At 57.0% G+C, this 17,591-nt stretch overlaps 1 protein-coding gene across 1 annotated transcript in view; it reads left to right on the top strand.

Moving 5' to 3' along the window:
• Window positions 1-17,591, top strand: part of DLGAP2 (DLG associated protein 2) — a 58,773-nt gene that overhangs the window by 13,147 nt on the left and 28,035 nt on the right. The window contains exons 2-5 of the mRNA XM_016219137.2: window positions 1,937-2,994; window positions 7,776-7,987; window positions 13,347-13,494; window positions 13,612-13,831. Of these exons, the coding sequence (XP_016074623.1) occupies window positions 2,005-2,994; window positions 7,776-7,987; window positions 13,347-13,494; window positions 13,612-13,831 (1,570 nt within the window). The 5' untranslated portion in view covers window positions 1,937-2,004. The remainder of the gene's footprint in view (window positions 1-1,936; window positions 2,995-7,775; window positions 7,988-13,346; window positions 13,495-13,611; window positions 13,832-17,591) is intronic.

Raw genomic sequence — 17,591 nt, forward strand, 5'->3', positions numbered from 1 at the left:
CATCGTCGCCGTCAGGGCTGCTGCAGTTACCTTAAGAGTTAACACATAAGTTCCTGCGTCCGTCAGGAAACCACCCTGGGTGGCGGAAATGAGACTGTGTATCCACAAGTCACATAATCGGGTTTAATTTGTTTCCTTTAAAGCTGTGTCTTTGACTGTGTGCTTCTATGTAACGGCATCCGTCACAGGCTTCGAGGCCAAGCCTTAGGCAGGACAGGAGACGTGAGCGACCGGCCGAGGGCCCCCTTTCTAATGTGCAGGAAGATTGACATTCACGGGAGGGTAAAGCAGGAGGTAACGGGAGGACGTGGCCATGTGCACGCGGTGCTGCTGTTCGCCAGCTGAATGTAGAATTTCCTTTGAAAACTTGCTTTTAATTATGTTAAAACATAACATAACCTAAAATGCCCCCTCCTGATAGATTAAAGGGCTCCGGTTATAATTGGGCTGTTGAAAAAGGAAGGCCCGGAACAGCTATTACGGGAGAGTCGCTCCCAGAGACCGTGACACACCTTGAGCCGTAAAACAGTGGCGCTCTCCTCGGAGTTAAGGGCGTCATTGATCCCTCACCTGCTCGTTGTGAGCGTGGGCAGGAAGGTGCCCTGCTGCCCGCAGGGTGAGGCAGCCCCCGAGCCCGCTCCCAGCCCACTGGGATCCCCAGAACATGTTGACATTCTCTGCTCCCAGCTGCGGGAGGTCCTGCCCCTGACTCCTCCGGGATCGGAGTGGATGTCCCGTCCCTGTAGGATATTCCCGTGTCTGACCTGGGACATGTGCACCCAGACCTCAGACCTGGCGAATGTTCTTGGCGAGTGGTGTCTCCTGTGTCAGCGACTGAGGGCTGGGCTGCGAATTACCGGGTGGAAGCTGCGTGTCTCTGAGCTTCTTTCCCGTTTCCCACCGTCTCCTCGGGTGTTTGCCTGCAGGTCGCTGTGGGGTCCGGGTGGGTGGCTCTGAGTTCTGGGGGACGGGCCGTGGTCAACGGAGCCAACTGGTCTCCATTTCCCCAAGGAGACAGCTCTGTGCCGTTCCCAAAGGGGACGGGGCTGGGCCACGGCCTCCCCCCAGGCGCAGTCCTGAGGCCTCTCCTGGGCTCCCGGGCTCCGCCCACCCCTTTTCCTGCCGAATCAGGTTCTTGTGCCTGTGTGTCCTGCAGGGGTCCTGTTGTGTGCATGTGATGTAATATCTATGCGCATGATAGATACAGAGTGACATCATCTGCGCACCGTAGATGGGCATTGCGGTGACTATTACATGATACAGACAGTCTGCCTGTGCACAGCACACACTGACAGAGCCTGTTATTTCCCATGTAGAATATTATATGCATATTACCTACTGTACATGCATGTAATACTCAGGTAATCAAATGTAACTCATTTTTCCCCTCAAACTGTTCATTTGCTTAATACCACAAAACCTTGCTTTCACGGGACCTGATGCATCTAGGAGACACTGCATAGTTGTCGTTGTAAAACAGTATTTGGTCCCTGGCCAGTGTTCTCAGTGTTAGAGCATCGGCCTGGCCCTGAAGGGCGGTGGGTTTGATTTCCAGTCAAGGGCACCCACCTGGGTTTCAGGTTCGATCCTCGGCCCCAGGTGGGGTGCGTGTGGGAGGCAACCGGCCTGCCTCTCCACCGACGCCTCTCTCCCCCTCCCTCCCACTCTCTCTAAAACAATCAAGAGAGACTATAGCCTCGTGCGCGGATTAACAAACAATAAACAAACAAAGCCGTATTGGGGAATACCAGTTTATTTTTCCTGAGATTCTTGTAGTTTGGAGCAGTTGATGTGTAAGAATGTGCCGCCCGCGTGCGTGCCCAGACCGAGAGGGACCGCTGGCCGCTGCATACAGTTCGTGCCTGGGGTGTCAAGCCGTTCGTTTTCTGCCGCCGTTTCCACCGAGTCTCACACGACGCTTCTGTTTCCTCCACAGACCAGCAGTACTCGTGGTCTCCCGCTCAGCACTTCGATGAGGAAAGATACTCCCCCGCCCCCAGGAACATGAAAGGGTTCCCGGGGAGCCGGAGCCAAGCCCCGCTGTGTTCCGCCCACACCTGCGGCCTGGCCCCGCCCGACGACTGCGAGCACCTGCGCCACGGGCCGGACCCGCGGCCGCCCTACCTGCTGAGCCCCGCGGACGGCTGCCCGGCGGACCACCACCGCTGCTCGCCCCGCAGCTCCGTGCACTCCGAGTGCGTGATGGTGCCCGTGGTGCTGGGCGGGCACGTGTCCAGCAGCACCTTCCCCAGGATGCACTACAGCTCCCACTACGACGCCAGGGACGACTGCGCCGCGCCCCACGCGGGCGCCAAGGCCAACCGCATCCCCGCCAACCTCCTGGACCAGTTCGAGAAGCAGCTGCCCCTGCACCGGGACGGGTTCCACACCCTGCAGTACCAGCGGACGTCGGCCGCCGCGGAGCAGCGGGGCGAGAGCCCGGGCCGGATACGGCACCTCGTCCACTCCGTGCAGAAGCTCTTCACCAAGTCCCACTCCTTGGAGGGCTCCTCCAAGGGCCACGTCAACGGGACCAAGGGCGAGGGCCGGGCGGAGGACCACCACCACGGCCACCACGCCAAGCACAGCAGGCGGAGCAAGAGCAAGGAGCGGAAGCCCGAGAGCAAGCACAGGTCGGGCCTGAGCAGCTGGTGGAGCTCCGACGACAACCTGGACAGCGACAGCACCTGCCGCGCCCCCAGCGTGGCCAGCCGGCCCCTGGCGGACCGCCTGTCCCACTGCTACCCCGAGCCGCTGCCGGGCCCCTTCGGGGACCTCTCCCTGAAGACGTCCAGGAGCAACAACGACGTCAAGTGCTCGGCCTGCGAGGGCCTGTCCCTGACGCCCGACGCCAAGTACATGAAGCGGAGCTCCTGGTCCACGCTGACCGTGAGCCAGGCCAAGGAGGCGTATCGCAAGAGCTCCCTGAACCTGGACAAGCCGCTGGTGCACCAGGAGATCAAGCCGGCCCTGAGGCCGTGCCACTACCTCCAGGTAAGGTCTCGGGCCAGGCCACCACGGGCACCGAGGTCTCTGCGGCAGCCTCTCCCGGGGGCACCCGCTGGGCAGCCCGGTCCTCCCCTCGAACGCGGGCGATGGGTCCTCCCTCTGATGCCTCTCGGCTGCAGGATTTAGCATCACGGTGTTTTAGCCCAGGTAACGTCTTCTCGTTCAGAAGTGGCTGGTGGGCCCGGCAGGCGTGGCCCAGGGGTCGAGGGTCAACCCAGGAACCAAAAGGTCAGCGGTTCGATTCCTGCTCAGGGCACGTGCCCGGCTTGTGGGCTCGATCCCCAGTAGGGGGCGTGCAGGCAGGAGGCGGCCGGTCGATGGTGTTCTCTCCGTGTATCCCTCTCTCTGCCTCTCTCTCTAAAACGCAATTTGAAAAAACAAACATAAAGTAGCCCCGTGGAAGCGGGCCTGCGGCTTGAGTGGGTTCACTGGCCCCACCCGACCATGGCATCGTTAGGCGCGATTTTGGGAAACGCCCCTGTGCCTCTGGGGTGCAGGTGAATGAATTCACCAAGGGCGAGAACAGATGGACGACGATCGTGGGTGGGGAGAGGCAGAGCATCGCGAATCTCTGGTTTACGTGTTTCCCTCTCACTCTGCCTCCAGATCGCGTCAACCGCTGAGTGTGTGGGGGAGCGTCGGCCCGGGAGGCGCCCATGGGTGCCTCTGTGAGTACTTGCATCTGTTAACTGTCATTAGCAGAGCCGGAGGGTCTGTGTTTTTCTCCAGCGTTTGTGTAGCTTGTTCTCCATCCACAGTCACACCCCCTTCCTGACCGTGCTGGGCGCAGGCCGCAGGTCGCAGGCTGGGGGAGGGACCCTCACAGGACGAGCCGCCGGCCGGGTGCCGCCTGAGTCACCGGCGTCAGTTATCGGAGCAGATCACTAACCGAGCGGCCTCAGGAGTCAGGGGCCATCGTCCAGAACCCGGTGGTGCTGCTTATCGAGGAAACGCTAACCCAGCTGCTTTCACGGGCAGGTTTATTCAGAGACAAGTGGGTATTTTTATAGCAACGTGAGGGGCGTAGATTTTGCGGGTGGTTGGCGAGTCCTAGTAATGTGCAGACATAAAATGCTCACCAGCACGTTGCCAGCAGCAGCAGGCCCTTCACGGTCACCGACAGAGCAGAATTCCCGCCCCTCTGCCTGTCCCTGGGGGCCTCCGAGAGGACACTCAGCACGGCGAACCCACCGGCCACGGCTGCCGGCCTCACACCCGCGAAGGGCCCCACCGAGGCCTCCTCTGTCCGCCCTCCTTTGTAACACCCTCTTCCCTGCCCTCCAGCGGCCCTTTCTGATGTTTTAATTATGGAAAATCTAATCCTATAAAAAGGTGCGCTCAGCCCAGGAACCAAGGGGCCACCAGTCCAGTTCCTGGTCAGGGCACTTGCCGGGCTGTGGGCTCCGTCCCCGGAAGGGGGCAGGCGGGTGGCAGCCAGTGGATCTCTCCCTCTCCCTCTCCCTTCCTCTCTGAAATCAACAAAAACATATTTTTTTAAAAAAGGAAAATAACAGGGTGTAATGCAACGAACCCCATGCACTCCCCACGCAGCTTCAGGACCAGCCAACACCTGGCTGCACTGTCCGTCGGCACCTCACACACCTGCCCATTCAGGCTGCGCCCACGCAAGTCCCCTGAAGACCAATAAATACTCTGCACTTGTCCTCAAGGACCCGCCCGGGGGGTGAGGGCCCCCCTGAAACGTCTCCGCAGTGCCGTTACCAACGTGAAAACTGACATCAACTCCAGTGGTTTCGGGTCCAGCGAGTATTCACATTCCCTGATTGTCACAGTTTCTTTTTACCAGTTTGAGTCCAGACACAGACGGGGAGCCCATGGGGCTGGGTTGATGTTGAAAATCTGCAGGTCCCTCCTCTGCGTCTTCTCCCTCCTCCCCGACCTCCTCCTGTGACTTTGGGGTGGAGCTTAGGACCTTGTCCACTTGTTGACTGTCCTGCTGTCTGGGCCCGGCTGCCCTGGCCTCCCCGTGGCATCACTGCCACCTGCCCTGGCCTCCCCGTGGCATCACTGCCCACCGGCCCTGGCCTCCCCGTGGCGTCACTGCCCACCGGCCCTGGCCTCCTGGTGGCGTCACTGCCCACCTGCCCTGGCCTCCCCGTGGCATCACTGCCACCTGCCCTGACCTCCCCGTGGCATCACTGCCACCTGCTCTGGCCTCCCCGTGGCGTCACTGCCCACCGGCCCTCTGGCTCCCATGCCCGTGGTTTCTCCGTGTGCGCTGTGTGGTCACTAAACGCGTCACGTTCACTGACGTCCTCCTCGGCTAGCCCGTGAGGCTGGGTCACACCTTCCCCTCCTCTTCTGGTCCCTGCCCCTCGGACACGATGGGGCGTCAGCGGTGTGGGCGAGAGGGCTTGGCTGAGCTGTGACCAGCTGTGACGTCCCCAGACTTCAGAACACTCGGCCTTTACATGGCAGCATCTAAACAATGACAGGTTGTGACCCGATCCCGTGACAGCTGTGACTCAGTGGACCCACCTTAAAGCCCAAGCTCCTGGAGTGAAACCACGGGGCTCGGAGGCCCAGGTGAGCAGGGAGGACGGTCACCTTGTCCCCGGCAAACCCACCTGTCACCTCCGTTCCTCTGAGGCCCTGCAGGTTCCCAGACGTAGGCCTGGCCCCAGACAGGCCACCTCAGGGACAGCTGTCCTGGACACCAGCCTCAGTCTCTGAACGAGCAGAGCCCGGGCTGCCCCCCGGTGGGAGGCACTGCTGGTGTGGCGGGTGCTGTGGTGTCCCCGGGGTGGTGCTGGCTCCCTGAGCCCTGGGACCCGCGAGGACACGCGCTCCTCAGGGGGCTCGTCTCTTCCAGCAGCCGGTTCCTGTCCCTCCCACCTCGGCGTCTCCGTGAAGCCACCGCATCCCCGACGCAGCTCGGCGGTTCCATCCTTCCCTGTCCTCGTGGTCACCGCGGGTCCCGCGTGAGAAGACTCGTGACCCTGAGCAGCCGACCCGCTCACGTCTCCCCGGCAGTCTGTGCCGGTGTCGGGTTCGCGGGAGCTGAGGTCCAGCACGTCTGAGAGGCTCAGGCACAGATGTCCCCGCACGTGGACTGCGTGAAACTCCTCGAGGGACTAGGGGCCTCGCGTGCAGACCCGGCTTTACCGACAGGGGCTGTGCACCGAGGGCTTTGTCCTGTGACCTACAGGGAGGGTTTCACCCAAGGGGGGGGAAGCAGATGCTCGCGTTCTGCGCCGCCTTTCACCCCAAACGAGAGCGAGTTGGAGCTGAACACGGGGCTGTTTTTCAGTCTCACCTTGTACTGAACACGGAGTTACCGTCAGAGGAAGACTCTGTGTTGTTGAGGTCGGAGCAGACACCGGGCGAGTGAAGGGAAATGTGATCCATTTGTTCTCTGAGAAAGCTCTTGTTTTCGAATTTTCTCCGTCAGTGGACAGAGCTTCGAAGGTCAGCCTTCAGTGAATGCCACGCTGAGCGGGTGGGCACGTCGCAGCCGAGCTCGGGGGCACAGAGCCCCGCAGGTCGCCCGGGCAGTGGCTTCTGGGGAAAGGAAGGTGGGCGGTGGCCACCCAGCCCGGGGGAGGACAGTCGGGCAGTGACACTGTCATGTGGGCACGGGGGGGGGGCTCTGCCCCTGTGGAGATGCGCGCGGTGGACCTAACCTGGGACGGCGCCGACGGAGTGTTTTTCCCTGAGTGTTCGCTCTGTCCCGGTGGGGTCCCCGCATGACCCAGCCTCGGCCGTGCGATGTGTGCTCGGTCCCCCCGGCTTCTGCTCCATCCACTGCTGGGGATTTTTGCTTTTTTTTAAAATATGTTTTTATTGGCATCAGAGAGAGAGGAAAGGAGAGGGAGAGAGAGAAACGTCAATGATCCCCTGCTGGGGATCGAGCCGCACCCCGGGCTTGTGCCCTGACCAGGAATCGAACCCCGACCTCCAGGTTCATAGGTCGATGCTCAACCACTGAGCCACGCTGGCTGGGCGGCGGCTGGGGTTTAAAGGGGTGAGACGGGAGGGGTGTGACCCTAAGAAAATGAACTGGGCACCTGAACAGTGGCTCAGAGGAAAAATAAAACACGGAAATAAATGAACACAGGCGCTTCCCCGGCCAGGCTGACTGGACTCGGGGTCCGGAGGCGACCGGAGCGGCGTCAACGGGATCTCATCTGCTCAGACGACGCAGACCCTGCCTGGCTGCCACAGAAACCACGTCCCTCCACGCAGTTCCCCGTGGGGGGGGCAAGGGCCAAGACGTCAACCTGCGTGACCGGGTCTGAGGCTCAGCCTGCACCCAGACTGGACACGGGGCACAAAAGCCCGAGCGGGCATTTCAAGTGGGGCCCTGCAGGGAATATACAAGGTGCCCAGGGGCTCCGTTCCCCCTGGGCCTGCAGCCTGGCGTGGGCACTGCCCTCCTCTCCCGCTTCCTCTTGCTCCGCACCGGCAGCCCTTTTAGTCTCAGTTCTCTCAAATTTTCACCCCTTCAGTCCTGGGAGGAAATTAATCTAAACGTTATCTGTGGTTTTTCCAGGTGCTGAGGTCACGGGGTTTCCTCATGTCACTTTCCTGACACCCTCACTTTTTCCATCACGTTCTCTGTCGCTCCTGTAGGAGAAGAAAGAATCACTCCATGGTTACGTCCCATCAGGGCTGCCCTGCGAGGCACCGTCTGTGCGTCTGACCATCGGGCCCTGCCCTCGGGCCCTGGGGAGCTTGTTCCCGAGAGAGCCGGGCTTGGGCTCGGACGGACGACTGACGCAGGTGTGCCCGTCTCTCCCCTGCAGGTGCCGCCGGACGAGTGGGCAGGGTACCCGCCTGGGGGCAAGGAGGACGAGATCCCCTGCAGGAGGATGCGGAGCGGCAGCTACATCAAGGCCATGGGCGACGACGAGAGCGGGGAGTCCGACTCCAGCCCCAAGACGTCGCCCACGGTGGCCCTGCGGCCGGAGCCCTTGCTCAAATCCCTGGGACAGAGGCCGCTGGGAGGGCTGCAAACGTAAGACCCCGACGCGCCTTCTCCCCCGAGCGCCTCGCCTCGGGCCTCCCCCTCCCAACGCGCCCGACCGCGGCCAGCGGCCTCGACTAAGCAGTTTCTGAGTTAAAACCCTTAGACTATGGCCATCGGTTTGCAAGGTCTCTTAGAACAAGTCGGGCCTTTGGTTATTTACTTATTACGTAGTAATTAAGGAGAGAGGCTTGGGCGGTTTCTACCTCAGCTTTCATTTTAAAGCAGCTGTCCTAACCAGTGGTCCATCCGTCATTCCTGGTATTTTCATCAGGAGCATGCTTGTGAGTGTGTGTGAGTGTGCGTGTGTGTGTGTGCGTGTGTGTGTGTGTGAGTGTGTGTGCGTGTGAGTGTGTGTGAGTGTGTGTGTGAGCGTGTGTGTGAGTGTGTGTGTGAGAGTGTGTGTGAGCGTGTGAGTGTGTGTGAGCATGTGTGTGCGTGCGTGTGTGTGTGAGTGTGCGTGTGTGTGTGCGTGTGTGTGTGTGAGTGTGTGTGCGTGTGAGTGTGTGTGAGCGTGTGTGCGTGCGTGTGTGTGTGAGTGTGCGTGTGTGTGAGTGTGTGTGAGCATGTGTGTGCGTGCGTGTGTGTGTGTGTGAGTGTGTGTGAGCGTGTGTGTGAGCGTGTGTGTGTGAGCGTGTGTGTGTGAGCGTGTGTGAGCGTGTGTGTGTGAGCGTGTGTGTGCGTGCGTGTGCGTGTGTGTGTGAGTGTGTGTGTGAATCATAATAGGGCATTTTTTTTACCGTAACTTCATAAGTGCATTTTTAGGGAATAATTTTTAGGTTGAGGACAGGAAATGGGCTGATTTACAAATATAACAGCATATGTTTTGTATGTTTGCCCAAAGATACGTTATTGATAAATTTAATTTCCAAATGCAGACAGAGACGACTGTCTGGTAAGTCGGTGATTCCCAGGACTCTCCTCAGCGTCAGGCTGGTCGGCCTGGTCCGCGTGGTCCCCGCCGCTGGGTGCGGGTGCTCGTGGGAGAACTGCCCCGTCTCCCAGGAGAACGGTCAGCTGTTGGGTGTGAAGGTCGACAGCAGGGTGAACTGTCCGGTCAGTGCCTTGCTGACATCACACAGGAGCTGGTGGTCGTAACGCTCGCGGGTCAGTGACGCTCGGGCCAGGCCTTGTTTCTGTGACGCTGCTCCCCTGCCTGTGCACACGGTGCTGAGCACAGCGCCTCCCGGAGGGCGGGGCCCCTGCAGCTCCCCAGCCCGTGCTCCCCTCTGCCGGCCGCCCGCTTGCTTCCCTGTGCCCTGCTCACACGGGGGGGGGCATGCGCCACATTTGTCGCCATCCTTGTGTCTCCTCGGTGCCGGGCCCTCTGTGCCGCGTACACAATGAACGATGAAGAAAACTGAGCTCCGTGAGCCACTCGTCAGGGACAATTGCTAATCAACGTAATAAATGAAGGAGCATTAAGAGCACCCGTGAAATAACCGTTCTTAAGGATTCTAAAATTAGAGGTCATCCATCTAAAGGACGTGTGTAAAGCGATTCAGTCTCCACTTCCTTAGATTCTTGTATCTCCATCAAGAAGGCCATATGCTCCCCAATAAATTCAGTGGGAAAGGACCAGATGCTGGCCCTTGGAAACGTCTCGCAGCTGAAGTGCACACGGCTCGGCTGCGGCCGCCCTGTGCTCCGCGGAGGGGGTGTCTCCCGCCGCAGCTCCCACTGCCACCCCACCGGTCACTGGGGCTGGAGGGCCGGGGGCAGTTTTCTCTGCGGGTTTTGGTGACCCTGTTGCCAGCTGCCAGGCGGTGCATTTGCAACTCCGGTGATGAGCCCGACCTCCTGGGCTCCAGGGGGCGGAAAGTGCCTCTTGTCAGAGGTGCACCGTCTGGATGGGAGGCAGGGACCAGGGGTGCGGGTGGCCCCTGGCGCTGGGCCCCAGGTCTCTCCCAACCCAACCGGGCGCTGTCCCACTGAGCGCTGTGAGGATTCTGCTGGGACGGGCCCGTGGCTCATCTCCCTGGACGTGTGACAGGACACGACCTGAGAAAGACCATCCTCTGAAGACAGCTGGTGACTCCTGTCGCGGCAGCCAGCAAGGCTCACCCCCAACACGGGCCCTTCCCAGGAGTCGTGGCCACTCCATTCGTCTCCAGAGCCCGCCCATGCTCAGGAAATGCAGGCCTCAGAGGGTCCCTGTGGGCTGCGCGTCGGGGGAACCACGCAGGCCCAGGCCGCGCAGGCTGTCGAGCTGGGGCTGCCTGCAGAGGGGGACGGGTGAAGCCCGAGAGGCGTGAGGCCAGATTGGGGAACCGGCTCCTGCCGCCGAACGTTCTTGCAGTTTCCGTTGTTTCCTGTTGGCTCCTTCGTCGCCTCTCTGGACAGTTTTTCCCTTTATGTCCTTAGGCCTGTTTTGTCCTTCGATCTTCAGCTGAATGCTCTTTCGGGAGGGAAAGTGTTTCAGACGATGAAGGGTCCCAAGTGTAGCTCCAGCTTTTGTTCCCACGACTTTCTTTTCTGCACTTTTGTGGGGGTTTTTAAAATACCACTTTTTATTCCTTTTAGAAACATACATGGTCTTAATTTATCTAAAACGATCGCTTTTCAAAGCAGTATTTAAATACCCTTTTATGGTTAGTGCTTTCATTTTTAATTACAGTTTATATTCAGAATTATTTTGTATTATTTTCAGGTGCAGAGCATGGTGGTTAGAGAATCACATACTTTACAAAGTGCTCCCGTCGATACTTCCAGTCCCCACCTGGCACCATCCACAGTTATTACGATATTACCGACTGCGCTCCCTGTGCTGTGCTTTACGCCCCACGACTGTTCTGTAACCGCCAGTTCATACCCCTTAATCCCTCTTCACCCCGTTTCCCACCCGCTCCCCTCTGGCCAGTGTGGCTCAGTGGGTTGGACTTCGTCCCAGGCACCAAAAAGGTCGCTGGTTCCATCCCCGCTCAGGGCGGGTGCCCGGGCTGTGGGCTCGACCTCCAGTGGGGGCCGGGCAGGAGGCAGCCGGTCGAAGCTTCTCCCTCTCCCGCTCCCTTCCGCCCTCTAAAAATCAATTTTTAAAAATAGTTAAAAAAGAAAGATGCCCCGTGTTTGGAATTACACATTCAGTCTTATGTTTCTCCTTCATCTGACCCACGAAAATCTCCCACCTGCCTGAGGCGACGGGCAAGGGGACGGCTGGTGCCTGGGTTCTCGGGTTATTTACTTGTGTCAGCAGCTGTGGGCAGAGGCTGGGGCGGCACATGTGTTACGTAAACCTGTTTTCCATGAGCTGAGTCACGGGAGAGGTTTGTGAGCCCACAGCGCAGCCGGCGAGCCTCCCGCGTGCAGACGGGCGGGGAACGCAGCCTCCGGGGAGCAGCTTCTCTGCTCCACAGCCACTCTCTCCTGCAGCCTCCGGGGGACGCGAGGGCCTCGCAATGCACAGGGCGCCCCGAGGCCCACGTCATTTGAAAGGGGAAAAATGGGGGGGCGATGTTTTTGTCTTTTTCTAGAAATCCTTTTACGGTTTCCTTTTAAATTTTTCTGAGCTCCCACCACGTCTACACATGAAAATACATTTCAACCCCTGACAGCCGGGCTGCTCAAGTAGGAATTATCATTTTGGGGGAATAACCGAGGGGCTTAAAGGAAATTTCAAATGATAGGGGACTCCTATGGGCTAAGTTCTGGGGAACAGCGAGGGACGGTCCTGGAGGGAGGCCAGGGGCCCGTCAGGTGCCACGCACCAGGGAGGGCAGCCCTGACCACAGCGGACAAGGAGCCATCGCCCTCCCGACCTGCCAGAGCAGGACCAGCGTAAAGCTTAACGCTGCTTTCTCCTCGACTTCCTTTTGTCTTTTCGAGTGGAGGGAAGGCAGGTAGCAGCTGGAATGCGGGATACACCTGGTTTTAAAACTAAATTATATTCTATTAATATATAAAAATATTAATATTTTGCAGAATAAGTGACTTTGAATCTATAATAAACGGGCTTTGCCCTGGCCAGAGTGACTCAGTGGTCAGAGCATCGGCCCTCACACCAAAGGGTCGTGGGTTTGACTCCACGTCAAGGGCACGTAGCTGGGTTGCAGGTTCGATCCCCAGCCCGGGTTGGGGTGCACTCAGGAGGCAATCGATCGATGTGTCTCTTCACATCAATGTTTCTTCCTCTGTGTCTCCCTCCCTCCCTCCGGTCCTTCCACTCTCTCTAAAAATCAATGGAAAAAATAGCCTCAGGTGAGGGATTAACAATAAATAAATAAATATAAATGGGCTGTGCTTGGTCAGAATTTAAAATCCAGCCCAGTTTTTCCTCCACTGTCCCATTTTTAAGGAAAGATGTAAGTCACAGAAAAAAACAAATTACATCAAGAATTTACTTTGAATAGCAAGGAACATACATTAAAGTATCTTTATTGTTGACAGTATTACAGATGTTCCCCTTCCCCCCATGGCCCCCACCACCCAGTACCCACCCCGCCCCAGGCCTTCACCTCGCTATTGTCTGTCCTTGGGCTTTGCACAGGTGCATTAAGTTCTTCGGTTTATCTCCCGCCTCTGCCTTTCCTCTGAGATCCCTCAGCCTGTCCCATGCTTGTCTTTCTGTGCCTGGCTCATTTCACTCAGCGTAATGCTCTCCAGGTCCCTCCGTGTGTCCCAAATAATAGCTTCTAACTGGAGTCAGAATCGGTGACCTGATATTTATACACAGGCCTGCGCAGTGACCTCATTCGGTGTTTCCACTGTGGAAAGATTGTCAGCAAAACTTGGCAGGAGGTTCCACGTGCCGGAAATTTAAGCTACTCTGACGTTCCAGCTGCCAGACACCCTCACGTCTCCCCACACTTTTAACATTTTACCAAATAGCAGGGAGACCGGAGAGAATCGGTTTTCCGGGGAGTTTGGGAGAGAAGGTCATAATGATGATAAAGCAGAATTAATTTCTCGGTCGGCTCTTCCTCTCTGCCCAAGGTGCACCGTCCAGACACTTTGCACACGTTAAGGCCGAAGGCAAGCCTTTTATTTTTCTGAGCAGATAACGTTGCCTAAAGCAAACATTGTTTTTATGAGATTTTCATAGGTTTCTGGCTTCAGCTCAGGAGCCGAGTTCATTTTCAGCACTTTCTTAAAAAAATGTGGAGTGATCCTAATTTCCTACCTGGCCATAAAATGTCAAGATTCAAAGCAATTTTGCAAATAGCCTCCCTATTACTTTGGATGAAATTCACATTTGTGTGAGCCTTGGGAATGTTTGCATGAGGCGAAGGTATCCGTCGACAGACAGTCGGGGGCTGGGGACTTTACAGCGGCCTCTCCGCGTCGGTTCCTAACCTGCCCGCTGTCCCTTCAGTGATGTCCGTGCAACGCCTTTCCTCTTATTTCTTTCCTGTAGCCAGAGCTACCTGCAAGCGGCCAGCGACGGGCCTGCAGGTCACGGCCTGGACCCCTCTGCCAACTACAACTCCCCCAAGTTTCGCTCCCGGAACCAGAGCTACATGAGAGCTCTCAGCATGCTGAGCCAGGCCAGCTGCGTGAGCCAGGTGGGACCCACTGTCCGCCCCTCCGTCCCTGGGGCCAGTCTCTAAAGCCAGGTCAGGTGGGGCCTGGCCAGAGACCCTGGTGGGTCTCGCCACCGACCACGCTCTTGCCTGTTCCAGATGAGCGAGGCCGAGGTCAATGGGCAGTTCGAGTCCGTGTGTGAGTCCGTCTTCAGCGAGGTGGAGTCTCAGGCCATGGATGCCCTGGACCTCCCCGGGTGCTTCCGGACGCGGAGTCACAGCTACCTTCGCGCCATTCAAGCTGGTTACTCCCAAGATGATGAATGTATTCCCGCACTGACACCCTCCAACGTCACCTCCACTGTCAGGTCCACAGCAGGTAAGGACGCCCTTTCTGACCGTCCTGGTGGAAAACACACAGGTGCGCGAAGGTCCTTCGCCCCGGAAGGAGCAGGGCGCACCCTGAGCGCAGGTGTGATTTAGTCTCCAGTGTTTGGTAACTATTCCAAATTACATTTGTAACATTGTCACATTTGCGGTGGTGTTTTGAAACATTTCTTTCACAGGTAACCTTTCTTTTTTTAATTTTTTAATTTTTTTAAATATTTCTTTACTGATTTCAAAGAGAGGAAGGGGGAGAGAGAGAGAGAGAGAAACATCAGTGATGAGAGTCATTGATCGGCTGCCTCCTGCATGCCCCCGGCTGGGGATCAAGCCCACAACCCGGGCATGTGTCCGGAGCGGGAATCGAACCACAATCTCTTGGATCCTAGGTCGATGCCCAACTGCTGAGCTATGCTGGCCGGCCAACCTTTGTTTTTTTAGAATGAAATCCATAATTATCAAAGTTTTTAAAAGTAAGTAAGTATTCCTGGCTGGTGTGGCTCAGCTGGCTGGGCACCGTCTCGTGTACCCGGAGGTCACAGTTTGATTCCCAGTCAGGGCACGCGCCCTGGTTGTGGGCTCGATCCCCAGGAGGCAGCTGATGTTGATGTTTCTCTCTCTCTCCCTCTCCCTTCCTCTCTCTAAAATCAATAAAAACATTTTAAAAAGATAATAAAATATAAAAGTTTTGTATGGGGAAAAAATGTGAGCCCTGATATTTAGCAGGTGATTGCTTTTTAAATGTCGGAGCTGAATGGATTGAGCGAAGCCCTTGGATGCACAGCGACGCCTGGGCTTCTCCGTGGCCACATCCAGCCCAAATCTTGGTCTCTGGGTAAGCGAATCCATAACTGTGATTCACGGCTGCCAGCGAACCGATCGTTAATGCAAATTCTCTGTCGTCTTTGGGCTCTGCCGGTTCAATGTCACCGCTTCCTTCCGTCCTTACGGCAGCCACATCCACCCCTGAAAATTTACCACCCGAGCTAAACAGCACGGCCTAATATTTCTCCGCACTGTCGTATTTCTCTGACGCGATGAATATCCATGGTCTGGAGGAGCCATAAAGCAGAGCCGGCCATAAAATTCCCCCAGCTGCACGTGACAGCCGAGCTGGCCGCTCAGCAGCCAGCCGAGCGCAGGAGCGAGGTGACCCGGGTGCCGTGGGACCTGGGTCCCGCGACCTGTCAGAGGAGCTAAGGGCAGCTCTGGGAGGAACTGGGGCGAATGTGGGTTTGATTTCTAGCACCAAGAACCGGAGTGGGGGAAGGGACAGGCAGGGTCCGGGAAGGGGGTGTCCTGTACCAGAAATGGAGCTTTTTTAAAAAAATGTTTTTATTGATTTTTTAGAGAGAGGGGAAGGGGGAGAGAGAGAGAAACATCAATGACGAGAGAGTCATTGATCGGCTGCCTCCTGCACGGCCCCTGCTGGGGATCGAGCCCACAACTCGGGCATCTGCCCTGACTGGGAATCGAACCCTGACCTCCTGGTTCCTAGGTAGATGCTCAACCACTGAGCCACACTGGCCGGGCCAGAAACAGAGCTTTCTCCTTGCATGCTAACGGCTTTCGGGAGACCTGGGGGAGGTTACGTGGAATTACAAATTGCAGACTGCATGCCGCTGGTAAACCAGCACTAACCGGCCTCTTAGAGGAAGCACCCTGACCGATGTGCAGTCCAGAGACGGCCGAAGGAGTAGCCAGGACCCAGACCCTGTCCAGCATGTTGTCCCTCCAAGGTCTTAGCAAGTTGGCTTTTCTGGGGTATCCGAGGGAATGAGGAGCTGTGGCCGATTCATCCAGTAGCCTAACCTCTGGTTTTCAAAGAGGCCATGGGTCCTCGGTGATCTTTTTTTCTTTAATTTATCTTTATTGTTGAAAGTATTGCAGGTGTCCCTTTCCCCCCCTTTGTCCCCCCCACTCTTGCCCCTCCCCCAGGCCTTCCCTGAACTATCGGCTGTGCCCATGGTCTGTGCCTAGATGCATGTAAGTCCTCTGCTTAATCTCTTCCCCTCTTCCCCCGACCCCCGCCTTCCCCTGAGATCCCTCCGTCCGGGCCAAGCGTCTGTGTCTCTCGATCTGGTTTCTTCATCAGTTTATTTTGTTCATTGGATTCCACATGTGAGTGGGACCGTGGGGTCCTTGCCTTCCTCTCACTGGCTTATTTCACTTACCAGGTCCCTCCATGCTGACTCACAGTGAGAGATTGTCTTCCTTTTTCCAGCCGCGTCGTTTTCCATGGCGTGAATGTCCCACCGTGTTTTATCCCCTTGTCTACTGCTGGGCACTGGGGCTGTTCCCAGGTTTTTGGTGGTTATTGTTAATCCTCTGAGGATATTTTTTCCATTGATTTTGAGGGAGAGAGAAGAGAAACATCGATGTGGGAGAGACACATCGATCGGTTCCCTCTGCACAGACCCTGACCGGGGCTGGGGATCGAGCCTGCAGCCCAGGCACGTGTCTTTGCCAGGGAATCGAACCCAAGACCCTTTGATGTGGAGGTCGGTGCTCTAACCACGAAGCCACACCGACCAGGGCTGTTTCCAGGCCTTAGCTGTTGTAAACAGCGCCGCTGTGAACACAGGGGCGCATAAATTCTTTCCGGTTCGTGTTTTGGGCGTCTTAGGATGTGTTCCCAGAGGTGGTGTTTTTGTGCACTTCTTGGCCCCTGACGGGAGGCTCTGTGATGCTGACGGCCGAGCCTTGCAGCCTCGACCCCGGGTGCTCCGCTCTGAAGCCCGGCTCCATGGGGGCGCGGAGGGCAGTGCCAAGACCTGTCCCGAGGGGTCTGCAGGGCTGTGGATATTATCACAGCACGATCAGGGGGTCGTGGGTGAAAGGGCTGAGCCGTGGTGTCCTCTGGGCTGTCCTGTTCCTTTTGTTTTTTCCCCTCGGGGAAGGCATGGACCACCCCTGCCCTTCCAGGAAAAGAAATGTGAAAAAAGAGCCCTGGCTGGTGTGCTCAGTGGATAGAGCATCGGCCTGCACACCCAAGGGTCTCAATTCCCGTCCAAGGGCACCCACCTGGGTTGCAGGTTCAGTCCCCTGCCCAGGCTGGAGCATGTGCAGGAGGCAACCAACCGATGTTTCTCTCACTTGCTCTCCCCCCTCCCTCCCTCCCACTCTCTCTAAAAATCAGTGGAAAAAATATCCTCAGGTGAAGACTAACAAAAAAATTAAAAGAATAAAAAGAGATGTGAAAAGCTCAGATTAGAAACTCGGGAAGTGATGAGCTTCACCGTCATTGGATTGAAAAGCACTTCAAGGTCATCACTGGTACTTTTACCAGCATCTGTGGCGTGTATCTTATGGGTGAGGGACAGTCAAACCATCTCACGTCTTCAGAAATGCTCTGAGGGTGACCGCCCCGTGGAACACGATCGATCACCTTCAAGCTGTCATTACGGGCAGAATAAAAATAAACAGATCATACAGGTGACACAAGAACCAGGGGGGCCTGGCCGGTGTGGCTCAGCGGTTGAGCATCAACCTCTAGGATTCAGAAGGTCAGGGTTCGATTCCCGGTCAGGGCACACGCCCGGGTTGCCGGCTCGATCCCCAGTTGAGGGCCTGCAGGAGGCAGCTGATCAGTGACTCTCGTCATTGATGTTTCTCTCTCCCTCTCCCTTCCTCTCTCTGAAATCAATAAAGATATATTTAAAAAAAAACAGTGGGGAGCTGAGACTAAATCTCTAATTTATGTGCACATGATTTACCCAGTGCACTTTTATATCCCCAAAGTGTACGTACCAAAT

Source organism: Miniopterus natalensis, chromosome 2, assembly GCF_054644295.1.
Source record: "Miniopterus natalensis isolate mMinNat1 chromosome 2, mMinNat1.hap1, whole genome shotgun sequence".
Classification (NCBI taxonomy): Eukaryota; Metazoa; Chordata; class Mammalia; order Chiroptera; family Miniopteridae; genus Miniopterus; species Miniopterus natalensis.